At 41.5% G+C, this 27,187-nt stretch overlaps 1 protein-coding gene across 1 annotated transcript in view; it reads left to right on the forward strand.

Annotated features, from left to right (window-relative positions):
- Positions 1-27,187, forward strand: part of LOC147693195 (NACHT, LRR and PYD domains-containing protein 12-like) — a 1,166,314-nt gene that overhangs the window by 658,436 nt on the left and 480,691 nt on the right. Inside the window, exon 6 of the mRNA XM_086933618.1 lies at positions 12,929-13,099. Within this exon, the coding sequence (XP_086789744.1) occupies positions 12,929-13,099 (171 nt within the window). The remainder of the gene's footprint in view (positions 1-12,928; positions 13,100-27,187) is intronic.

Raw genomic sequence — 27,187 nt, forward strand, 5'->3', positions numbered from 1 at the left:
TTTCTCAATACTTTTGCAAAGAAAAATCCATTTACACTCAAGGCGATTCAAGATTGTCTGTTGGTTTCCTCCTCTGGTATTAGGCAAAAGCTGGTCCACCACTTGCCATTGTAGCTCGTTTTCTGAATGTCCTTTTTCAACGTAGTGTTCCACCAAGGGTGCAGATAAAACTTTGCAGCGAATTCTGCTCCTGTGTTGCGAAATCCTAGTTTTTATCTGTTGGGTAGTTTGGCCAATATACAGTTGTTGGCAGGGGCATTTGACACAGTATATAACATTCTTAGAGTTACAATTAGTGAAAGTTTTTAATGTGTGTTTACAGTTCTCATATTCAAACACCTTAGTATTTATCGTGAATTCGCATGCAGTGCAGTTGTTGCATTTGTGGTGCCCTACAATAGGAGGTAGATTTAGACATGTCTCTATTGTTGTGTTTTTTTTGGCGATGGTGGCTGCTCGTACTAAATGATCTTTTAAGTTACGGCCTCTTTTGAATGAGAAAAGGGGCAGTCCTGTATTAAGTTCCAGGGGGGACAGTACAGGCCAATGTTTCTTAATCGCTTTGCATGGTTTATTACTGATTGTGCCAAAGGTTTTCACACAGGTTATTCTTTTTAATGCTTCTCTCTTTTTTGGTTGTAGAAGATGTTCTCTATGGGCGTACCAAGCTCGCTTCATAGATCTTCTCACCAGTTTTCTGGGGTAACCTCTGTTCATCAGTTTTGAACATAGAGTTTCTGCCTCTAGGAAAAAATCTTGTTTGAATTTGCAATTACGCCTGATTCTAAGGAATTGGCCGTAGGGAAGGCCATCCCGTAGGGCCCTAGGGTGCGAACTGTGGTATTCTAGGAGCGTATTGCGCTCAGTAGGCTTCCTGAAGAGGGTGGTGTATAATTCCTCCTCATGACACTTGATGGTGACATCTAGATAATAATTATCTAGATGTCGATGACTACGTTGAAAAAGGACATTCAGAAAACGATCTACAATGGCAAGTGGTGGACCAGCTTTTGCCTAATACCAGAGGAGGAAACCAACAGACAATCTTGAATCGCCTTGAGTGTAAATGGATAATTATTATCTAGATGTCACCATCAAGTGTCATGAGGAGGAATTATTCACCACCCTCTTCAGGAAGCCTACTGAGCGCAATACGCTCCTAGAGGAAATGGCTGCTGAATTAGAAATTGATTTGAGTAGACAGAAACATTTGCAGAAACATTACAGAGTGGATCTTTCTGAAAAAGACATTGAAAGTTTGAATACCACAGGAAGGATAACTCATGTAAAAGAATTAATTGTGTTTCTAAAAAGATTAGGCGAATTAGGCAAATGGAGAGTGAAATGGGCAAAGAAGAGAGAGCAAGACAAGAGAGACAAAGGAGAAATAGCTACTGAGTTTCCAATGAGAGAAATAGCTGGCGGAGGATATGTGCATGTCCCCTGGACAAGACAGGACATTCTATTGTTCACAAATGATTTTCCTCGCCTGAGAGAAAAGCCAGTAGAATGGTATCGTCAGGTGGACAGATTTAACAAGGTTTCAAAAGTTCTGTGGATTGATCTTGATGGATTCTTTGACATTGTTGTCCCATCAGATCTTTAGACAGAATGTAAAATTTCTGTGAGTTGGCCCAAAGAAGAACCAGGTCGAGACAAAATAACAGGTGCTCCATCACCGATTGTCATGGATTTATATAAAAAAGTAATTGTTTGGTTGAAAAACAAAATTGCCCCAAAAGAAGTAGATTGGATTAAAATTGACAAAACAAATCATGAACCAAAAGAATCAGTACATTCATTTTATGAAAGGTTACTACTGGTATTTAAACAATACAGTGGTTATAAATAATTAAGTAAAAAGGACATGAGCCACTTCATATACAGGTTTGTTTATTGCCTGAGACCTGAAATTGGTGAGATGATTAGAAATGGGATTGTAGGTTGGCAATCACTTTCAGTTGATGATATCCTGAGGAAAGCAAAATACTGCAGTGATGAGATAGACGCGAAGCAAAAGAAGCTTAACACCTTAGCTGCTTTGGAACGTCCAGCTCCAGTGCTGAACGTTCCATTGCGCACGTGCAGTTGGAACGTCCAACGGCCCACGGCAGCACTCCCGAGGTAGTGGTGCCGTCGGCCATTGGTATAGGCGCAGCACTTAAGGTGTTAAGGAAAAGGCAATGTGGGCACAGGTAAAAATCAAGGCAAATTTAAGGGTAACTTTATTGATAAACCAAAATGTAATGTGAATATTGAAGAGCTCAAACAGAAGCTCCCATGTTTTAATTGCGGCGAAATTGGACACTGGAAGCGTGAGTGTAAAAATCCGCCCAGAAATTTAAAAAATGCATCATTAAATCCACAGATGCAGAGTGAGATAAATCAGCAGCAACAGCTACAGCGACAGTTAAACGAAATAAGTCAGCAGCGACAGCTACAGCAACAGGTAGTGAATCAGCAGAGTCAAATTCCACAACCACCACTTCCAAACTGTGTGAATGGGCAGAGATACAGTCCTGAAACAGGATTCTGCTGAAGTGAACAGGTAAATGGTTTGTCAAGGGTGAATGTGTCAAATGCTTCTCAACAATTTTGGTTAAAAGAAAATGAAGGGAATGATTCTGAAGATTACTCATGACGGTGCCTGAGAGAGGAGGAAGAGTGTGTGCTTGGAGCCACTCTTGAGGTAGATCAGGCAGGTCCATTTGTAAATGGAAAAGTGAATGATGTAGAAATCACTTTTCTTGTGGACACTGGTGCTACCCGTTCTACTGTTAGATCAGTGGAAATAGAAAACCTTCCTCTCTCTGGTGAGTCTATCCAAGCAGTTGGCGTAGCAAATCAACAGATTAAAACAGATTTAACAGAACCAGTTAAAGTCGAGATTGGAAAATTCAAAGACAAACATAGATTTGTAGTCTGTAACAGCAGTCCTGTAAACCTGTAAGGGAGGGACATTTTGTGCAAAATGAATTGCAAAATATATTGCTCACCGGAAGGTATTTAGCTTCAAACTCTGGAAGAAGATGGCCATTACAAATTAACAATGTTGATGGTTGAAGCAGAAGAAAGTAAATTATTTCCTGCTTTTGACAAAAATAATTTACCTGAAGAACTGAAAGAGACAGTCAATGCTAAAATTTGGGATTTAACTGGAGACGAAATGGGTTTAATGAAACGTGGACCCAGTAAAAATCACTGTAAAACAAGGAGTAGATTTTCCAAATATTCCTCAGTATAAAATGAAAGCTGAAACTATTGAGGGTGTTATTCCTGTGATTGAGAAATTCATAAAACAAGGTGTTTTAAAAGAAATTGAGAGCAGCCCATGTAATTCACCGATTATGGGGATCAAAAAGCCAAACAGAACATATAGGATTGTTCAGGACCTGAGAAAAATTAATCAGATAGTTGTTCCATGTTGCCAAGTTGTACCAAACCCATCAGTGAATCTATATCAAATTCCACATGATGCAGAATGGTACACGGTAATAGACCTGTGTAATGCTTTCTTTACAGTTCCACTGCATCCAGAGAGCCAACACTTTTGTGCGTTCAGGTTCCAGGATCGCCTTCTAGCATGGTGTCGTATCCCACAGGGGAATACTGAAAGTCCATCTATTTTTAATCAGTTGTTAAAGAAATCTTTGGAAGATCTAGATTTCCCTGGCAAGTCAACATTGGTTCAATACATTGACGACCTTCTCGTGGCTGCAAAAACACGAGAAAATTGTGTAACAGATACCATTACTCTTTTGAATCGTTTGGCAGATGAGGGACATAAAGTCTCACCTGCAAAATTACAGTATTGCAAACAAGAAGTAAAATATCTTGGTCACAGAATTGCAAAAGGAATTAGACAAGTGACAGTTGAGAGAATTAAAATGATCCGAGCAATCCAACCTCCAACAACACAGAGTCAGGTCAGAATGTTTCTAGGAATGGTAGGTTATTGTCATCAATGGATTAGTGGGTTTTCAGTAATTGCGAAACCACTGCAGAGACTGACAAAAGCAGATATAAAAGACCAGATTACCCTAACAAAAACTGACTTAGAGGCTTTTGAGCAGTTAAAAAGAAGTCTGTGTGAAGCTCCAGCATTGGGAATGCCAGATTACAACAAATAATTTGAGCTGTATTGCAGTGAAAGGGAAGGATGTGCATTATCAGTTCTGATTCAGAGACATGGAAAACTGAGAAAGCAATTTGCTTACTTCTCAGCTGTTCTTGATCCTGTTGCAAAGGCATTGCCAGGTTGCTTAAAAGCAGTGGCTGCAACAAGTGTAAGTCTTGAACAGAGTGAAGGAATCATAATGGGGTTTCCTGTAAAAGTATATGTACCTCATTCAGTTGAAATCCTTCTTACCAGAAGCAAGACTCAACATTTGACAAGTAACAGGTTGACCGAATATGAAAAGACAATTCTGGGATCAGATAATGTTTCGATAGCAAGATGTGTGAATTTAAATCCTTCCACATTATTGCCTGACGGTGAATATTACTGAAATCAAAAATGAGACTGACTTTGACCACGAGTGCTTGGATGTTTTAGATTACTGCACTAAACCCAGGAAAGACATAAAAGATGTACCTTTGCCAGAATCAGATTTTGTTTACTTTGTTGATGGCTCCTGTCTAAGAACAGACGAGGGCACTCTAAGAGCAGCATATTCTGTCTGTACAGTTGCAGAAGTAGTTGAAGGTTCTCCTCTTGAAGGAATTCGTTCAGCTCAAGTGGCAGAATTAATTGCTTTGATTCGTGCATGTGAAAGAGCAAAAGGAAAAAAGATTACCATAGTGACAGATAGTCAGTATGGACATGGCGTAGTCCATGACTATGGTCAGCTTTGGTCTCAAAGAGGTTATTTGACTTCTGCGGGAACACCAATCAGGAATGCAAAATTGGTCAAAAGATTGATTGACGGCATTCAGTTACCAGAAAAAATTGCTGTTGTGAAATGTGCATCTCACAAAAAGTGCGAAGACTATATTACCAAGGGTAATTCCTTTGCTGATGAGATTGCTAAATACTGTGCGAAAAACAATTTTTCAATTCATCGGGAAAAAGACAATAGTCATGTTTTAAACTCACTTATGCTAACATCTGTAGTTGAGACATGGCAAGGAGTAAAAGATCTACAAGATGAGGCAGATGATGAAGAAAAAGACACATGGCTAAAAGCAGGTTGCAGACAGCGAGAAGAAGATGGGGTTTGGGTTTACAAAGATGACAGACCAGTAATGCCAAATTGCATGATTGCTGACATGGCATGGATATACCATGGTCCAGGACATTTAGGAAGAGATTCTATGATTAGGTTATTTAGACAGACATGGTTTAACCCCAAATTTAGGATTATTGCAGAATCACTTTGCCAAAGATGCTTGACCTGCCAACAAATGAATCCAAACAGAAAAACAGTTGTGAGCATGGGAACCATAGGACGGGAGGGTGGTCCTTTTACTAGGTTGCAAATGGATTTCATTGACATGCCACCCCACAACAGGTTAACATATGTCTTAGTGATTGTCTGTCTGTTTTCAAGATGGGTGGAAGCGTTCCCAACTCGTCACAATGACTCAGTTACTGTGGCAAAATTGCTTTTGAGAGAAATCTTACCTAGGTATGGATTTCCAGTTACGGTTGAAAGTGATCGTGGCACACATTTTGAAAACAGATTGTTACAATTGATTTGTGAAGCCCTGAACATAAAACAAAAGCTATACTGTGCATACAGACCAGAAGCATCAGGTGTTGTTGAACAAATTAATGGCACAATAAAAAATAGAATTGCCAAAATGTGTCTAGCTACAGGAATGAAGTGGACAGATGCACTTCAACTTGTTCTGATGTCTTTGAGAAGTACACCAGATAAAAAGACAGGTCTAAGCCCTCATGAAATCCTTATGGGCAGAGTCATGAGACAAGCATTTGTACCAGTAAATAAGCTATTAAGTATAAATGAAAGTGCAATTATAGAGTATTGCAAGAATTTTTCTGATGTAGTGACTTCAGTATTCCATCAGGTGGGAACTGATGTGATTTCAAAAGAAAAGGAACAAACTCATGATCTGTTACCAGGAGATTGGGTGAGAACAAAAGTACACCGGAGAAGAAATTGTCTAGTACCCAGGTGGCAAAAAGCAAGACAGGTGATATTAATCACAACAAATGCAGTTAAATGCAAAGCTTTAAAAAGGTGGGTTCACGCGAGTCACACCATTCATGTACCACCTCCTGATAATCCTGATGAGGATAGTGACACCACAACTGATTCAGACTCTGAAGAAGAACCTGAAGAAAATCCAGATTCTGAAGATCGACAGGAAGGTCGACATCTGGAAAATTCAGATGTGGATGAAAGATTGAATGAAAGAGATCTAGAGATTGTGATTCTAGATTCAGACAATGATGAAAATCTGCTAGAAAAGGAAGCAGAAAAAGAGTCTGAGCCAAAAGATAATCAAGATCAGGAGAGTATTGAAAAGCAGACTGAAAGCTCTGAAAGCAGGAACAAGAATTCTGAAACTGGGAAGTTAGAAGTAATTCCAGAAGAAGAAGACGAATTACCGAGTAGCAGCTATAAGGATGATGTTCCTAACGGAGTGAAACTGCAGAGTAAAGAAGATCCTAGATATAAATTTGAAGTCTCAGAAACTGAAACTGATGAGAGTGATGAAGATTATGAAATAAGAAAATTCAGAAAAAGGGCTTGGAGAGCTGAATGTAACGAAACAGAGCCAAAGAAGAAATTCTTAAGAAAAGGATATAATTGGCCAAAAGAGAGCTTAAAATTCAAATTAGTGAATAAGTCAAAAGAGCAAAATAATGAGATATCAAGTCAGAAAGGTGACTCTGATAAGAAAAATCAAGTAGGAAAGAAAATAGAAGTGATTAGTAATAGAACAAAAAGGGTGTGAAAGCCAAATCAAAAGTGCAAGTCCCCTGAGTGGATTTAAATTACAATCCCACCTGTAGTGGAGATTAGCAGTAGTGGTCAGGAGGATTTTGAAGAAACCAGTGACAATGATTGAAGTTGTTTTCTTTTCAGGTTGAGGTTTATTTTTGGCATAAGGCTGAAGAAATTGTGTTAGGTGACACAAGGTCGAAGAAATTGTGTTAGCTGGGAAAAACACATTGATGTAAGACACAAGGTCGAAGAAAAGCTGTTAGAGGGTTACTAAATTCTAAAAAAAAAAAAATTAAAAAGGGGAGGTATATATAAAGTATTTTTAAAATTTTTGTTTTTAGTTTTTGATTTAGTAAGAGGCTCTTGTAAAAAAAAAAAAAGGATGCCTAATACTGACAATTCGAGGTGTGCTATTTTAAGAAGGTGTTGCAAAATGTCTTCTATTTGTGTGATTCTAATAATTTTGGTTTGGTTGATTTTGGCTGTCATTTTCCCATTTGGAATTGACAAAGAGATGTACAAAGCTAACATGACAAGTAAAGCTGAGACTAAACAAGTTAAACATGATGGCAAAACTAAAGGAATTATTGAGCACAAACCAGAGATCCACCAAGATAGATCAGCTGGTGATTTTTCTAGCAATTCCTTTTCAAGACTCCTTACAGAATATGTAAAAGTTATGGATGTCAAGGACTGTTATGTCTGTGTGAAGCTTCCTGCTTCTGTTTCAGAGGGGGTAACTTATAACATGCTATCCATTACTTATGGTATTACGTGCAGTGTTATAGCTAGCTTGTTTTATCAAACAGGTCGTCTGGAGTACTATTACTCAGATTATGACAAACTTTTTGCAAACCTAAAAGTTGTAAATAGCTTGAACAAAGTAAGACCTGCTAAACAGATGAGGGAATTCTTTATAGTGACTAGTGAATTAACCTATGAATATGCTTTCAAAAACAATCTAACTTGCAAAATGAGAGCTGAAGAAAAATCTTTCCTAAATTTGGTTGAGGAGAGAAGGGCGATTTACAAAAGGAATGAGATGCTGAAACAAACCAAATCAAAGTTTTGGCAAGTGGAGGATGAAAAGCTCAATGCTAGAAATGAGAACGCTGCTATTCACATAGATGAACCTGTTAGTGGTAAATTTTGCATTAGAAGAGACAATACTCTGTATGATCATTTCTTTGTGGGTGCAAGTCAATGTGAGGATACTTATCGTATCACAGGGGGATGGGAATTTAAAGGTGGCAAAGATCCAATATTTCCTGGAATTTATTTTGTTTGTGGGAACAAAGCTTACTTTAGTCTCCCTGACCATTGGTATGGGACGTGCTATCTTGGTTTCGTTTTCCCAAAGATTTTTCATGTAGATAGAAATGCAGAGGGTTCAATTGAAATTGGCAAACACCTGAACAGATACAAAAGAGAGAGTTTCTCAGAAATAATGGGTGACATATTTGGTGCAATAATTCCTATGGTAGGAATAACCCTGAATGCAATCAAAATCAAAAAAGTATCCACAATAGTAGATAGATTGTCCACAGACACTGCAAGTGGATTCCAATTAGTTGACACAGAAATTGTTGCCATGAGAAGCAGGATAATGCAGAACCGTCTTGCTTTAGACATTCTGCTAGCAAAAGAAGGAGGAGTTTGTGGGATTTTACATGTCCAGCATTGCTGCACCTATATCCAAGATAAGAGCCAGAATATAAAGATGCTTATCAGAAATATCACTGAATTCCATTCGGAAATAGAACCTTTAGACGATGACAATTTTTCAGAACGACTGAGCAAGAGATTTGCAGCAATTGGAAATTGATTTCGAGAGATTGGCAGTTCAATCATTGGCAAAATACTTTATCCTGTAATAATCATTGTCATAGCGACACTTTTGTTAAAAATTAGTTGCATGATTCACAAGAGAAAGAAGTATGTGAGGGAAAAGAGAAGGATTTATAAACTCAGAAAGGTGCAGGAGAAGGAAATAGAATTGGAAGAGTTTCAGAGAGCACAATATGAGAGTCCTAGACAAACTGCTGAGTCTAAAGTTTAAAAAAACTAACACAAAGGGTGTTCAAAACATGATGTCTACAAAAGTTAAAATTTGGTAAAATTTTGGGTGTTGTTTGGTGATTTTGAAATCACCAGATGCGGTAGTTGATGAAGCGAGTTTCAGAAATAAATTATATTTCAACTCGTGAAGTTAAACTCCCATAATAATTAATTGTACTAATGAGTTTATGCATGATATGTATTAATCAATCTAGATTAAAATCGCATACATGACACATGACACACGGGTTTAACATTATATGCTCTATGTTGCTTCTGCAAGTTTGTTGAAAAATAATAAACTACCCTTGTCTATAGCTTTTGTGTCAATATTAAATGCGGCTGTTTATTTAATGGCATGTGCTTATTACATGTGCTTTTTGTCCATGTTGTGTCTTTTATGTGGCAAAGGCTCGTGGAGAATCCTGTTGGCCTAAAAGAAGATGGTAAATAAAAATGCTGCTTAGATGTGCTTAAAGCTAGATAACTTAAACTAGTGGGTTAACATTAGCAAAGGGGGTGGGTAACAGAATGATTTTCTTTACTCAAATTAATTAATGTTTTGTGTTTGTTTGAATACTAGCTCGAGAAAAAGGCCTGAGGCCTAGCGTTTTTGGAGGTGTTTGGAATCCTGTCGTGACGAGCCGCGCACAGTGAAAGTGGAAAGTTTTACCACAAAGACAATTCATCTGAAAAATAAATAAATGCAACTGTGCAAGATGTGCTCTGGGTTGGTTAACTTCAAGGACAGGAAACGGCAGAACAGCCAAATTGAGGAAGCAGCGAACTGTTATTTAATAAGATGTTGCAAAATCCTCGGAAGCTAATGTCGCCTGTGGATAAAGGACAAAGGCGTTTTAGAAAGGCACGACTTTTGGATTGAAAAAATATGATTTCAAATGGACTGACGGCTGTCAGCCAATCAAAACACTGAATGACTGTGAAAGAAATACATTTAGCAAAAATTAGTAAGTTAGAAAGGTATAAAAACTGGCCCCATGACAGGAGATCGCTCCTCACTTTCCGATTCCCGAGAGATTTGACATGCCGTTGGACTTCTTGCTCACGTAAGGATAATAGGGTTTATGGACTTTACATTTTCCCTCCTGTGAAGTGAGTTAGTTAGGGAATTAAGATTTAGGGAATGAAACTTATTATTGCTTTAATCCATGCAAACTGAACTGCTTTGAAATGTCAGTCTAATAAGCCTAACTTAAAAAATGATGCTTTTGTTTGCTAAATAAAGAAATTCAATTTAAAATGCTCTTTGCTTTGAATAAATAAAATAAATAAATTAGATTTTGAAATGACAAGCTGGTCTTGTTTATTCATGGTCTAGTTACCATAATTTGATTCATTGACCTAAGTGACTTAATTAAATGTTTCCATTATATTTCCATGGTTATAATGGTGAAAAACTGCAGTTGTAATTAATGTGTAAATAGTTTGTGAATAGGTTCTGATTAATTAGGTCACATGATTCAGTTGCCCAATATCTGTCTCGGTATCTTATGGGCCTTGTGAGAGTTTATGATAAATGGTGAGTATCGTGGTGTTGGGTAGCTTTGATGAGACAGAATTTCTATAGGGACGCTGGATCAAGCTGAAGGAGAAAGTGTGATTGGGTTTGCGTCACAACGCCTACTGGGAGCAGAGAGGTCTTACTCAACCGTTGAGAAGGAAGCTTTGGGTTGTTGTTGGGGGATAAATCATTTTAGATTTTATTTATGGGGACTGCCTTTTGTTTTGAGAACCAATCATAAGCCCTTAGTGCACATCTTCAAAGGTGGAAGGGGTATTGAAGGAAATGCTACTCCAAGAATTTCTAGATGGTTGATGTCAGTAATGGAGTACAACTTTTCAATTGATTTTGTTAGAGGTCACAAAAATATTATAGCTGATTGCTTGTCGCGGATGCCAATTGTGGAGGAAGAAGAGAATTTTTCTTTGGTATATGAGGTGGAATCTCCATGTATTGTCAATGAAATAGATTTAGCCTTGAAACAAGAAGAGTGGAATGAAGCCTTGAGCTGTGATAAGGAATACTCTGAGCTCAAGGACGTCATACGTGATGGTTGGGGAGATGTGATGAGCTTGAATGAGGAATTAAATAAATATTTAAAAGTCAAAGACCAGTTAAGTATTCATACAGATAAAGTCTTGAGATGCAATCGTGTAGTCCCACCAAAGACGTTAAGAAGTAAATTAATCAAACTTGTATACGAGGGACACTTAGGGAGAAGCATGTGCAAAAGAAGATTGAGACAGAATTTCTGGTGGCCGGAAATGGATAGAGAGGTAGAATAAGTAGTAAAGGATTGTCAAGCGTGCAGTAATAGCGACAAGTCTAGGGTAATCCGGCAACCACCACTGGGTTGTGTAGATATTCCCAATCGACCCTGGGAAAAATTAGCGTTGGATTTTCTAGGGCCAATTGAAAGATTGGGTGTGAGAAGCAGATTTATATTTGTATTAGTTGATTACCACAGTACATGGTTTTTGGTGAAACCAGTAGAACATATTACATCAGAAGTAGTGATTGAGTTTTTGAAGAGTGCATTTTTAGAAGAAGGGGTGCCAAAGTGTCTGGTTACGGACAATGGAGTACAATTGGTTTCGAGTATGATGTCTAGATTTCTTACGGGATTGGGTATAAAGCATGAAAGAGTGGCGTTGTTCAGCCCACAAGCTAGTGGATTAGTTGAGCGAGTTAATCACATCATAGTGGACAACATTCAATTGTGTTTGAGTAATAGTGTAAAGTGGAGAGAGGAACTAGACAAGATGATTTGGGCTCACATGGTGACTCCTCATACGATTATTGGTGTATCACCTTTTGTGGCTTTAAAAGGAAGAGAACCAGCAACCAACGAATCTCCTGTGTGGTTGCAAAAGAAAGATCAAGTCTGGGTGGATCTAGAATTAATAGCAGAAAGAGTTAAGGAGTCTCAAGAAAGGAACAAAGAAGATTATGACAGAAGGAAAGGAGTGAAGGATGTTAGAATCATTATTGGTGATTGGGTGGTTACAAAGAAAATTAGATTTGTGAGAAAAGGTAAGAGCAAGTTTTCCAGACCTCAAAGAGTGATAAAGGTGTTGAGCTCAGTAGTAACTCTGTATGATGGAAAGATGTGGAGTATGGGTAATCTATGCAAAGTGGATGTTCCTAACTCTGTTGAGCAATTGATGCAAATGTAAAAGACATTTATTATTGAGCTTATGTTATTGTTGTTGGGTATATTCAGTTCTTATTATTGATTTTAACATGCATAAGCATTTATTTTTTATTGCAATTCTTTGTTAGGGGGGGGATGTGTGAAGATTTCATTCTCCCATTGTAGAACCCAGTGATGCCATGGTATGACATCACTGGAGATTCTGAGAGAATTGTCAGTTGATGAAGCTGGGGGTTGCTGTACACTTGTGTAGCTGTACTTTTATGAATAAAGAACTTTTATTCATTAACCACTGCCTCTGTGGTTACTACATTTTCCTTTTACTTCGTTTTTTTTTTTAGAGGAGAAGAAAATATATTGTGATATACCTGCATCAATTGTATGTGGTATACCTTTAAAGTTCTTAGTCATATAGTTCTATGATGATGTAGAGTGTTAGAATGTATGTATCTTAGCAACATGAACATAACTTCTGCTGTGAGCTGTTGACAGAGCAAGTCGCACTGGCTCTGTTATGAATGTAGCCAATAAATTAACCAGCTAAAGACTTCTCGTGTCCCCTTGGTTACTACAATATCTACATTTAGTTCTGCTTCTGCTGGTCCGATAATTCCCGTCATGTGATTCCGATATAAATAGGGTCTGCTGGATGTTATGTTGTGGGGATGTGTCACTAGAGGGCAGTATGTCAAGGACAGAAGAGAAATAAGATAGAACTCTAATTTTTACATCCCTTCTGTGCTCTGGTTTACTCCTCTCCATGTCTCTTCTCTCCTGCAGGTTGGATGACTGCTCCCTCACCGGTTCATGCTGCAAAGCCCTCGCCTCTGCCCTAGAAACAAACACATTTCTCACAGAGCTCAGCCTGTGCGACAATAATCTGGGAGACACTGAAGTGAAGAAGTTGTGTGAAGGCCTAAAACATTCAAACTGCAAACTTCGGACACTGAGGTACTGAACTGTGTGTTTCTTAAGACATTAAAAATTACTGTATTTGTTCTGTTTATGTTTTGGGGAAGGCTTGTGAAGTGTGGGTGCCAGAGTCCAAATCCGGAGTCCTGGACCAACCCCATGTAATGAAGCAGAATGGTACGTTCCAAACAATATTTCTCTTTAAACATTTTTTTTTTATTGATTTCATGTCAGCAGAAAGTTATTCAAGAAATAAATCTCTATTTAAAAAAAAAAGCAAAGGGCATTCATTATAAACAGTAACACAGAAAATTAACGTCATTGTAAGCTCGTAAGGGAATCTATCACTAACATAAAAAAAAGAAAAAGCATAAGAGAAATCCGATCCATTTTGATATGGGAGCCCAAACATTTCGACCACGTGTTTTCTTTTTTAGACCCTTCAATTTATAAACCGCCATCTCCAATTGATATATAGATAATAAGATAATAATATAGATAATAATCTCGATTGCCAGTTATAAAAAAATGGTGGATCAGGATCTAACCACCGGGAAGTAATGCAGGATCGATATACCGACATACAGATAAATAAAAATCCTCTTCTGCCATTGACCTAATTCCAACTTGGTCTGACTGAAGTCCAAGAATTACCAGTTCTGCGGAAATTTCTACATGTACCCCCACACTAGTGTTTAAAAAAGTTTGAACATCCATAATGAATTGAGACTGTTTGGGGCAGATAAAAAACATGTGAATAGAGTCAGCAGCAATACAACCGCATCGGCTACATCTATCCACACCTTTCAATTTCCATTTAGCAAGTTTGGCAGGGGTGTAGTATAAGTCAAAAATGGACATGAAGTGTTGACTTTTAAATGAACCATTAAACAAGATATTAATAGACAATTCAATTGCTCTAGATAAATCTATTTTTTCCATTTCTAATTTCCTTTGCCATTTATTTTCAAATATACATAGATCATCTTGAAGCCTTTTTACCATCACCTGGTACACAGAACCGATTTGGTTATCCCTTATACTAGCTTCAAGTATATCAATTTTATCATCAAAGGTTGGTCTAAAAGACCTTGAGAATCCAGAAAACTTTTTATTTGAAGATATTTGAAAAAATCCAATCGAGCAAAATTATGTTTATGCTGCAAATAAGAATAAGAAGCAACCTGGTCCCCCTGATATAGATCTCCTAATATACGAACTCCAACAGAGTGCCATCGCTTCATCACTTGATCTCTAAAAATCTCGGGTAGAATCCGACAATTAGCTAAAGGTGTGTAGTATTTCAAATCAAAACAGAAACTAAATCTTTTTTTGCTTCCATATTTGAAAGGCAGTTATTATAATTTTAAAAAACTTTTTTTGTAGTAGTAGCTGAGCTCAATTATTCTTACAAGACATTGTCTCGCCTCCTTCTCTAAAACTATTTCATAGATTGAAGGGCTAATCGATTCTCCCAAGTTAACGTCTTGAAAGATTAAAATCCCCATATATCTCAATAACGCCGCCCAATAATACAACAGAAAATTCGGTATTCCCCAGCCTCCTCTAGTTCTTGGAAGAGTACACCAGTTCAAAGCTCTTCTAGACCTACGATAGCCCCAAAGGAATGTAGAAGTCATTCTATCTATTTTACCAAAAAAATCAGAAGGAAAAAGCAGGGGTATCGTCCGAAACAAATATAAAAATTTTGGGAATATTAACATATTTAATACGTTAGTACGGCCATGTAGAGAAAGGTGTAGATTATTTAGTCTCTCAAAAGTTCTATTAGCTGGCTTTAATATAGGATCAACATTAAGCCGTACTATGTCGTCTATTTTTGCGGAAATTGTAATACCAAGATAAGAGGCATCAGAAGAAAAAAACAAATCATTAGGACGCCCCTCTACCGAGTGAATCAGCTGGGTTTTCGAGACATTTAATTTATATCCCGAAAACCCCCCAAATTCCTGAGCCAATTCAATTATCTTAGGTAGAGCTCATTTAATATCTGAAGTACCAAACACTATTTCTCAAGTACCTGGGGTAAAATGTGATAGGCTTTATCCACAGCTAACTGCAAACCCTATCTATAGATTACTGCATCTTATCAATCAATCAATCAAACAGATTTATAAAGCGCGCTACTCACCCTCTAGGGTCTCAAGGCGCTGGGAGGGGAGGGGTCCGTTACTGCTTGAAAAGCCAGGTCTTGAGTTGCTTCCTGAAGGAGAGATGGCCCTGGGTCAGCTGTAGGTGGATGGGGAGGGAGTTCCATGTCTTGGCCGCCAGGTAGGAGAAGGATCTTCCTCCGGCAGTGGCTCTGCGGATGCGTGGGACGGTGGGTAGGGCGAGGCTGGTCGATCACAGCTGGCGGCTGGGCGTGTAGAAAGTGAGGCAGTGGTTGAGGTACTTGGGCCCAGGTCGTGGAGAGCCTTGTATGCATGGGTGAGGAGTCTGAACGTGATTCTTTTGCTGATGGGGAGCCAGTGCAGGTCTCTCAAGTGGGGGGAGATGTGGTTGTGGCGGGGGATGTCCAGGATGAGTCGTGCGGAGGCGTTCTGTATGCACTGGAGTCTTTTCTGTAGTTTGGCTGTAGTTCCAGCATAGAGGGTGTTCCTGTAGTCCAGACGGCTGGTGACGAGTGCCTGTGTGACCGTCTTCCTGGTTTCGGTGGGGATCCATCGGAAGATCTTTCGGAGCATGCGCAGGGTGTTGAAACAGGATGACGAGACAGCGTTGACTTGTTTGGCCATCGAGAGGGAGGAGTCCAGGATGAAACCCAGGTTTTGTGCGTGGTCCGTCGGCTTGGGGGGGGTGCCCAGGGCAGGGGGCCACCAGGAGTCGTCTCAGGCGGAGGGGGTTGAACCCAGGATGAGGACATCCGTCTTGTCTGAGTTCAGTTTCAGGCGGCTGTTCTTCATCCACTCGGCGACGTCTTTCATTCCTTCGTGTAGGCTGGCTCTGGTGGTGAAGGGGTCGTTGGTAAGGGAGAGGATCAGCTGGGTGTCATCGGCGTAGGAAATGATGTTCAGGTTGTGTTGGCGTGCGATGGCTGCGAGGGGGCTCATGTAGACGTTGAAGAGGGTGGGGCTGAGCGAGGATCCTTGGGGTACGCCACAGATGACTTCGGTGGCTGTGGATAGGAACGGGGGAGGCGGACTCTTTGGGTTCTTCATGCAAGGAACGAGATGATCCACTCCAGTGCCTTCTCTTGGATTACGGTGTTGCTGAGGCGCTGTATCAGTGTGCGGTGGCATACTGTGTCGAACGCTGCAGAGAGGTCCTGGACTTGTGATTGCAGTAAAGGCCTTTGATTAGGAGGACTTTACCAAGAGTGTCTTGAAGTGACTGCTCCAGTTATTGTGTCACACTATGGAATTCAAAGTCAGATCTAGATTCAGACTCAAAGACCTGAGCAATATTTACGTAAAACCTCAACTTAAAGGCTGAAGATAGTGACGTTGCAGCACTCCCCCCACCCCCCCTGGTGCTACAGTACTTTGGGGAATCCTGCATGCCAGAACATATGTAAATTCTCTGCCGCCCTGATCTCCCGGTGTCCTCGTGCCTCTGGGTGGTGTACCCCCCACACACTGTACTTTACCTGTCTTTTCTCTGTAACTCACAGCCAAACACCAAACGTCAGAATAAAAACCCAGACACCCCAGGCAGCCTAAGAGGAGGCTCATGAAGGCCTTTGAGGGTCTGAGGAGATGGTGGTACTCCATGAGCAGTGGTTAACACCTACAGAGAAGGAGTCCTACACCACCGCAGCTCCGACACCCCAAGAGGCTGCGGCTGTGCTTGCAGATAATACACATCTCAGGAAAACCAAGAGAGGGGAGTCTGCAAACATCATCACATTTCGCTACAGCTTGACAGACCCCTTTGCTGCCACTGTTCGACGGAGGGTCCTAAGGGAGAGAGCTGAGAGGCAGAGCGTGGAGTAGGACTCGCCTTTGTGATGGATGGGTTTGACACCACCTCCTACCTATGCTGCACAGCATCCACTATACAGTGCTACCTCAACCCTTCCACAGTGCATTACTACAACTTAACGATGCTGCAGAGCACCCAGAGTGCGGTGCTACCTCGTACCGATGCGGCACAGCACCCAGAGAGCAGTGCTACCTCTTATCGATGCTGCACCACATCCACCATGCTGTGCTATCTATGCTCGATGCTGCACCACATGCGGAGTGCGGCGCTACCTCCTACACATGCTGCACAGCATCCCCAATACAGTGCTACCTCTTACAAATGCTGCAGAGCACCCACCGTGCAGTGCTAGCTCTTACCAATGCGGCACAGAATCCATTGTGCATTACTACCTCTTACTTGTGCTGTGCAGCACCCTCCGTGCATTGTTATCTCTTATAAAGGCTGCACAGCACGCAGCGTATGGTGCTACCTCTTACCGATGATGCATAGTGTTGTGCCTGAACCTTGTTGCTCTCTTGATGTCACTGTGATTACCTGGTGACATCATAGAATGTTGGGTGTTTTGCCTGAGCCTACTGGCAGTTGGAGGCAGGCTGAGTGACAAGGTGGTCACTCCTGGTGGGGTCTCTTATTTATCATCATAAGAACTGGACCTGTAACTATCCATGAATAAAGCTACATGAAATATATACCATGACTCAAGAACTTCTTTATGTACAACATTTTGGCGACGAGGATGGCGACGGAAGCGCAACGAAATTGAGAACACTTGTGCCATATATTTTAAGTGTTTCCTCGAGTGTGAAGTGCGGATTGAAAGAAATTTTACCGAGTGTCTACATTAAAGACTAGTATCACTCTGCCATCTACTGGAAGTTAGTGGAACTTTTATTTTCCTTCATTTTCGTTTTGAAGTGGTTTTATACACTTCGTCAAACCTAATTGAGACTATGGCTTCAAGGAGTAACCTGTTTTAACTGTGCTATTTTTTCACAATAGTCAAAGAGGAGACAATATTTAATTGAACTGATTAACACGATTTCACTCTTCAAGGCTTTTTCACCATAATTCAATTTTATATATCATCGTATCTGTACTCCATTGGCAGAGACTACGGTGACTACGTTTTTTTATTTTAATTTATTCTTTTGTTCTTCACAAGGAGAGACTACGGTGACTACGTTTTTTTATTTTAATTTATTCTTTTGTTCTCTACATGCTATTTCTGTGATTAACTATTTAACATTAACATCATTTATGTTATCTCTATGCTTTGATATTTAGTCATGTAGAGTCAAATATTTTTCAAAAGTTTACATATTATTATAAGTTTCAGGTTATAATTTGACTTTATTCAGCATTGCTTTACGACTTGCATCTTATTTATAGTATTCATATTCATGCATTTTAAGTTAGTGCACATGATTTGTTCACATGATACACAGATTTCTATGCAAGCCTTTATAGTGATAACACTTATGGTTATGATATATTCAATTTTCACGGGTTTAAGTATTTCTTGTAATCCCCATTACATTGTAGTGCATGAAATTCACGGGTTAAGTATTTCTTGTAAACCCCGTTACGTTACAGTTGCATTCCTGGGTGAGCGTATCCCAGCAACTTGTTCTAGGGTGAGTGTATCCCTTGACATGATATTTATGAAGGGTAGGTGTATCCCTATTTATACTTTAAGGGTGAGAACGTTCCCAATATGATGTGTATGTAAGATTATTACATCCTTTTCATATAAATTCTACACGTGTAATTCCTGCAGGTCGTTTACGTGTTACGGTATTTGCATTTAGTGTTGAGTAATTGACGAGTGAGTTTATATCTTTTTACTGTCATTAAGTGTGACTAAATGTATTATTCAATTTCTTCTTGAACTTCCTAATTTTCTGTATTTTGGTGTTTAGACTCTTGCCGTTACTCTTCGTGCTGGTTCACTTGTGTTTTGGCAGACTCTTTCTCACTATACTTAAGGTGCCGGAGACGTCTGGTATTCTTTCTCTCTTGTGTAATTTTCATAACTTCCTGTATGTTTCTTGCTTTCGACCTTTATTAGGAAGAGGGTGGTGGTGTGCGTTGGTGTCTTCTTGGTGTCTTCCTTGTTCTTCCGCTTCTTTTTCTTTCTTATAGCTTCTTACATGTTTGTATCTTCTTATTTGGCGCCATAGTTTAGTTGTAAATTTAACAAAGTTATTAGTATGTATCAGTTTGTTCTTTTCCCTAAAGAAAGGAGATATGTTGTGCCTGAACCTTGTTGCTCTCTTGATGTCACTGTGATTACCTGGTGACATCATAGAATGTTGGGTGTTTTGCCTGAGCCTACTGGCAGTTGGAGGCAGGCTGAGTGACAAGGTGGTCACTCCTGGTGGGGTCTCTTATTTATCATCCTAAGAACTGGACCTGTAACTATCCATGAATAAAGCTACATGAAATATATACCATGACTCAAGAACTTCTTTATGTACAACACATAGCAACTACCGTGCGCTGCTACCTCTTACAGATGCTGCACATCATCCACCGTGCTGTGCTACCTCTTACAGATGCTTCATCGCATCCACAGTGTGGTGCTACCTCTTACAGATGCTGCATCGCATCCACAGTGCGGTGCTACCTCTTACAGGCACTGCATCACATCCAAAGTGTGGTGCTACCTCTTACAGATGCTACATCACATCCACAGTGTGGTATTACTTCTTACTGATGCCTGCACCACATCCACTGTGTTGTGCTACCTCTTACCAATGCTGCACCGCATCCGCTGTGCTGTTCTACCTCTTACCTCAAGGTTTTTGGATGCCTTCTTCATGTACTCAGCCATCCTGGAGCGGAGATCAAGTACATAGTCCACTATGTCTTGTTTGGGAGTTTTGAGAAATAACTTCCATCCCTTCTTCACCAAACACAAGTGACCACTAACTGGATGCCCAAACAAAAGTTCAAAAATGCTGTAGCCAACCCCTTTTGTGGAACCTCTCTGTAGGCACAGAGAAGGCAGGGCAACAGGACATCCCATTTTCACCTAAGCTTTTCTGGGAGGCCAATGATCATTCCCTTGAGGGTTTTGTTGAACCTTTCACCTAACCCATTGCATTGGGGGCGATAGGTTGTGGTGAACTTGTAGTTCACTCTACACTCCTTCCACATTGCAGAGATATAACTTAACATGAAGTTTGTACCTCGTCAGTTAAGACCTTAGAGATACCCACTCTGAAAAAAATTCCCAGGAGGGTCCTGGCTACCACAGGAGCTGTGGTGGTTCTAAGGGGTATAGCTTCTGGATACCTAGTGTCTACCACCACTAGAATATAACAGTGTCCAGATCCAGTTGGAGGGTTCATGGGACCAATTATATCAATCCCAACCCTCTTAAAGTGAACCCCTACCACAGGTATTGGTCTGAGGGTGTCTTTGTGGTACCACCTGACTTACCACTGGTTTGACAGGTGGTACAGGAGTGACAAAACACCTTCGTGTCTTTTATCATGTGAGGCCAGTAAAAGCGAGGGTCAAGCCTGTCTGCCCCAAGTCTTTCTTTGGCCTAGGTGTCCTGCTAAGGGGATGTCATGTGCTAGGGGGCTCTTCAGAGCCTTAGACCTATTTTTAAGTTTTTTGATGCCTCTACTAGGCAACTCATTCTCCAAGCTGTGATTTTGTCCAGATTGGGCTATGCCAGCTCCCTTCTCCTAGGTGTCAACCAAGCTGAACTGACTCTGCTTCAACGCGTGCAGAACGCGGCAGCCAGAATGTTGATCGGCTTGCCTAAATTTTGCTCTGCTAGGCGTACCCTCTCCGATCTACATTGGCTGCCCGTTGGGCAGAGGATTAAGTTCAAAGCCTTGTGCTTGGTGTTCAAGATCCTAAAGGTTGCCTCGCCCCCCATTTTTGTTCAAGCTATCTCCTATTACACCCCGGCCAGAGCATTACGCTCTACTGGACAATTCCTGGCTAAGATTCCTCGCTTTAAAAAAGCCAGAATTGGCGGCCGTTCTTTTGGTGTTCTGGCAGCAAAACTTTGGAACTCACTCCCTTTTAACATTCGTTCCATTCCCGACCTGCTGCCTTTCAGGAAAGCCGTGAAGACATTTCTCTTCTCCTTGGTCTAATAGTATTCTGTTTCTGGTATGGTCCTCCACTGTGTTGTGTTGTACTGTCCACCATAGCGCTGGGACGCCGCTTGGCTGTGGCAGCTACGCGCTTTACAAATAAAAATAACATAACATAACATAACATAGGGTGAGAAGGAAGTCCCTAAACTTCAACGATATGACCATCTCCTGGTGGCACCAGGCTTGGGGTCTCTACCCTCTGAGTATAGGAGTCCCTCATTCCAATGGATCTTGTGAGATCCACTGACACTCCCAGCAGCCTTAACAGCAGCTTGCTGTCTGGGGGTTCAAGAGAGAGGCAGGTTTGTCGCTTCAAACTCACGTCTGTCCTGGAAGGGCCCCCTGTCCCCAAGAACTCAACCTGATCAGGTTCCAGTTCATCGGAGACGGTTCCTTCACAGGGACTGCGATCATCTTCCTCAAGAGATTTATCCTCACACTGAGTCTGGGTGGAAGACACAGCCTTACCCCTCCTGTTCCTTCTCTTGGAAGGCCCTTGGTCCATTTTTCCAGTACCCATGGCCTGTTCTGTTTTAGCCATCTGGAGTTTCCAAAGCATTGCCCAACAAACACACCACTGGAAGGTCAGAGCTAATCACACCTTTCTTAGCGCCATTTACCCCTCCACAGCTGAAATTAACAACTGCCAAGGAATGATCAGTCCTGACATTGTAAGCATTGGCACATTTCTCCAAGTGTAATCTGGTCAGGGCCCACAAGATTCTCTGTCACCATAGTGACACTTGCACCCATGTCCCTGGGTGCAATGGCCTTCTTACCATTGATCGAAGGCTGTTGTCTGTATTTGTCCAGGTTACCGGGACTGACAAATAAAATGGTAAGATCCATGCTGTATCACTCACAGGCACAGCCTGAGCTGGAGTTATGACTAGACCAGAACTCATCTCAGACCCCAAGGTTAACCCTACTAATACCTTGTTCCCTGTACCACCACCTGTACTTGTGCTTAGGGGAGCTTATCTCTACCTTTGTCAGGAAAGGAGAGCCACGAGATAGCTTCCCACTGCTCTTGAGGGACCCTCTGAACTTTACAGACGTTCTCTAAAGCAGTTATCAATTTTGGATGTCACCCCCAACATGGTAGGGAGGGACAATCTTGCTCAGGTTCCTATTATCAAAGGAATGTTACTTCATTCACGGGACACTGCTGCTGCCACCAGGGACTCTAGTCCCAACTTTCTTCTAGCTCTGTGGACTTCTAGGGACTTTTTGTCCTGGGCCAATTGCTGTTGCCTGAGCCTGAGCTTAGCTTTCTCAAGTTCCAGAAATGGGTACACCCTGTCGTAAGAGTGGTCCCTCTTCCTAGATACTGAGGTCTGTACAGACTGTCCTGTCTGATTAGACTCTGCAGAGGGAGATCTGGATCTCCTTTGTAAACTCTGCCCTCTTCCAGGTGGGGTGAAGAGGGGGCCTTCTTGGCCTTCTCCATCATCTCCCTGAAGATCTGAGCTGTCCAGGTAGGAACCATCTTGTTCCTCCCTGCCAGGGTTTGAGTCTAGGTCATAAATGGTGTCACCTCCTGACCTATCTTCATTCCCTCTCCCACCCATTCTCTCCTGTTCATCTGACCCTGGGGGTCTTCCTAATGTCATCTAACAGGAACCTCTATATTAGACGTTGAGTGTTGGCGCTTCTGCCTGTCTTCAGCTTTCTAGAGGCACACAGGGCTTTCAATTCTTTAAATGTAAGCTCACGGTATCTAGATGGCAGAGAGCCACTGGCATCTCATTTAGTAGACATGTCAAGTGTGGTGAGGTGCTGCACCTACCTAACCTAGTGGGAACTAAACTCTCTGAGGTTGGAGAAAGGGTGTACGAAACCCTTGACTTACCCAACCCTAAGATTAGTAGAACTTATTTATTCTAAGCTAGTATTATATGTACCCAGTACTTAGTGGTTTTCAGTTAATCAATACAAAGATGTATATGGTAAAACAATGCAGGCTTGAATCCCAACCGCTGCACACCAATGTGAGAAGTTGGCCTGGCATATGCTGTCCTCTAATTAAAAGTGGGCACCTTGCACCAGTCCAAACAACCCTTATGGTGATTTAAGAGGTCAAAGATAACCTTACAAAGCTATGCAAGTGGTAGCTGTGGAGAGGAGGCTTCAGGCTTAGTCTTGAAGGAATGTTAGGCAGCTTGTTTTACCAGAATGCAACCTTATTGTATTAGTTAAATGAAAGGAGAACCACACAGTAGTTATAAAAATATGTATTTCTCATTAGAATACACTCTAAATACCTCACAGTATCTGCTAGACACAGATAAACACAAAGCACACAATACTGTAGCACAGAAACAATCGTAAGTATCACTAATACAGAGTGGACTCCAGGGGGAGACCAAACCATATACTAAAATAGTGGTATAAGAACCACGACTCGAGTCAAGACAGTGGTGAGTAAGTAGGGACCCCACCGAGGACAGGTGCAGTGTGGGAACACGGCTGCGTGCGCCGTACAGTTCTATGGGAGAGACGCTGTTGCAGGTTTAAAGTTTAAGGACCCTTCTCAGTGGATTACGAGGAAACCCTTTGGCTCATAGGAGGTTGAAGAACCACCCCACCCATGGATACTGTAGTACCAGTTTACCTATCCCAGCGAAGCCGGATACATAGGGCTGAAGTTGTGTCAGAAACCACCGTCGAAATTATTGGAGGACTTCAACGAAGTGTCCGTTGGAATCCAAATGTGAATTTGCGATGAAGAGTACTTGAAAGCAGAGGGGCAGAGTCAGGGTCTCTCAGGAGTGTCCAGGGGTTCGGTAGAGGAGTGTCCACCGATGCCGCATGCTTCAGGTGCGGTGAGAGAGTTCTTGACTCTGCAGCCAATGGTACCAGAGACATCGAGGATGACCAGGAGCCGGATGCGAGCTGTTCCACGAAGGATGTTAAGTTCTGAGGGGTTGATGTCCAAACAAGCCTTGGCAGCGGCAACCCAAGATGTTGGTCAATGAAGATTATGGTTGGAACCAGCAAGATCCAAGAGACTCACCAAACACAGGGGAGTAGGGATAAGCCTGGAGCAACCAGGGGAGCCCAAGAAAAGCAATGTTGACCCTCAAGAGATCCCACAGGCCAGAGGCACATGAGTCTTGAGGGAACCTCGAGCAGATTTACAAAGCCCACAGATCACCCAGTGCAAGGAGGCCGAAGTTGTTTGGTGGAAATGGTGCCAGAGGTCGGGGCTACTCAGAGCCCAGTGCACTTGTTTTGGGAATGCCAATAAGCATATACACTTGCAAAAAATATGCGGTGCACAGGGGTACAGGTACTGCAGCCCCCACGAGGGATTCTGACTCAAACTAGGTGAGAGTGCAGCTCAGACCTTGAGGGACTTGATAACCCACCTCCTGTGTTGCAGGAGCCTTCGGAGTCTGTAGGAGCTCAGGAACAGCAGACCGGTAAATTGTGATGTGGTACCTGTGGATGCAGGGGAGTGACTGCTCCACTCCAAGGGAGATGTCTTTGGTTGTCCTTGATGCTCCACAGGTCTTACACGGAGCCTGTATGGTGCACGGGCACAGACGATGCTTCAGACTGAGAGGGAGATGAAGTCTGGCCCAAACGAAGTCGAGCAAAGTCCAGAGTGTCCAGATGGTCAAAGTTCAGTGGTTTCTGGTTCAGAATCTCGTCCAAGTAGAATCTAGGGTCCTACAGCTCGGTAAGCCTTTTTGTACGCACAGGAGAGGGTTGGAAAGATCCAGGGGACCCTCCAGGAGAGGGTCTGGACAGTGGGGAGGAATTTATGACATAATATTGACAGACAGAATATCTACATACAAAAATATCGACATCAAAAATATCGGAGTTATATCTTCATAAAGGTAAGTACAAAAATATCGGGGAAAAAATATTGTAGTGCAAAAATATCGAATTTAAAAATATCGTTTTTTAAAATGTATTAATAATAATGTAAAAAAAAAAGTAAAATACATATCATTTTTCAAATATTAAATAAAAACATTAAAGCATATTTAAAAAATAATAACTAATACGTATACATTTAAAATAAATTAAAAACTCTACATATAAATTAATATATATACTTACAATACATATTGCAACAGTAGGAAAAGCGTTGGATAGCGTAGGGGTAAAAATTACTATTCACACTCCAGAGGGTGCAACAGTAGGGAAAACCTTGGATACCGTAAGGGTAAAAATTACTATTCCCACTCCAGAGGGTGCAACTGTAGGGAAAGCGTTGGACAGCGTAGGGGTAAAAATGACTATTCCCACTCCAGAGGGTGCAACAGTAGGGAAAGCGTTGGATAGCGTAGGGCTAAAAATTACTATTCTCACTCCAGAGGGTGCAACAGTAGGGAAAGCGGTGGATAGCGTAGGGGTAAAAATTACTATTCCCACTCCGGAGGGTGCAACAGTAGGGAAAGCGGTGGATAGCGTAGGGGTAAAAATTACTATTCCCACTCCAGAGGGTGCAACAGTAGGGAAAGCGTTGGATAGCGTAGGGGTAAAAATTACTATTCCCACTGCAGAGAGTGCAACAGTAGGGAAAGCGTTCGATAGCGTAGGGGTAAAAAATACTATTCCCACTCCAGAGTGTGCCACAGTAAGAAAGCGTTGGATAGCGTAGGGGTAAAAATTACTATTCCCACTCCAGAGGATGCAACAGTAGGGAAAGCGTTGGATAGCGTAGGAGTAAAAATTACTATTCCCACTCCAGATAGTGCAACAGTAGGGAAAGCGTTGGATAGCGTAGGGGTAAAAATTACTATTCCCACTCCAGAGGGTGCAAAAGTAGGGAAAGCGTTGGATAGCGTAGGGGTAAAAAATTACTATTCCCACTCCAGAGAGTGCAACAGTAGGGAAAGCGTTGGATAGCGTAGGGGTAAAAAATAGTATTCCCACTCCAGAGAGTGCAACAGTACGGCAAGTGTTGGATAGCGTAGGGGTAAAAATTACTATTCCCACTCCAGAGAGTGCAACAGTAGGGAAAGCGTTGGCTAGCGTAGGGGTAAAAATTACTATTCCCACTCTAGAGTGTTCAACAGTAGAGAAAGCGTTGGATAGCGTAGGGGTCAAAATTACTATTCCCACTCCAGAGGGTGCAACAGTAGGGAAAGCGTTGGATAGCGTAGGGGTAAAAATGACTATTCCCACTCCAGAGTGTGCAACAGTAGAGAAAGGGACTGACCTCATATGTGGCATGTAGCGACTGGGTTAATCATTTTTCTAAAATATTTAACCCTGAAGGGCCAACTTCTGAGTTACCACCACCAGATATAAACCCATGGTTGCCCCTTTCGTTGGCTATAACATTGGAAGAATGTCAGGAAGCAATTTCTTTAAGTAAAGGAGGCAAGGCACCTGGCCCCGATGGGGTCCCGCTGGATTTATATAAAGATGAAACAGCGTTATGGGCTCCCATTTTGACAAGGATTTTTAATTGTGCGGCTGAAAATGAATTCCCTTCTACCTGGGGTCATTCGATCATCATCCCTTTACATAAGAAGGGCGATAAGTCAGAGGCCTCTAATTATCGCCCAATTTCATTACTGGATGCCTCTGTAAAGGTGATGAGCAGGATTTTACTGAAGAGGCTAGAAGACTGGGCAACTGATTTTAACATCTTAACTAAAGTCCAATACGGTTTCCGCAAAGGCCTGGGTACACTGGACCAATGCGTAAATCTGGACCTTTTAATCAGTAAATATACTGTGGCTAAAAGTGGCAACCTCTTTTTATGTTTTGCTGATTTGAGCAGTGCTTTTGATTTGGTTAACCATAGTATTCTTTGGGAGGTTCTGCTTGATGCAGGGGCACCAAGGGAAATAGTGTATTTTTTAGCCAGACTATACGAAAAACTTTCATGTAAAGTCCGCTATGGCACCCTTGGCGAATGTACCCCGTTCTTTAAAGTGTCTCGGGGCATTCGTCAGGGTTGTGTTTTAGCCCCGCTTTTATTTTCCCTTTTTATTAATGGTGTAGACCGATCCTTGACCAACATTTTAGCAGATGCCCCCCTGATTGGTGGTAAACCTGTTCCGCTGTTACTTTATGCGGATGACGCTGTTCT

This window comes from Lissotriton vulgaris, chromosome 8 (assembly GCF_964263255.1).
Source record: "Lissotriton vulgaris chromosome 8, aLisVul1.2, whole genome shotgun sequence".
NCBI lineage: Eukaryota > Metazoa > Chordata > Amphibia > Caudata > Salamandridae > Lissotriton > Lissotriton vulgaris.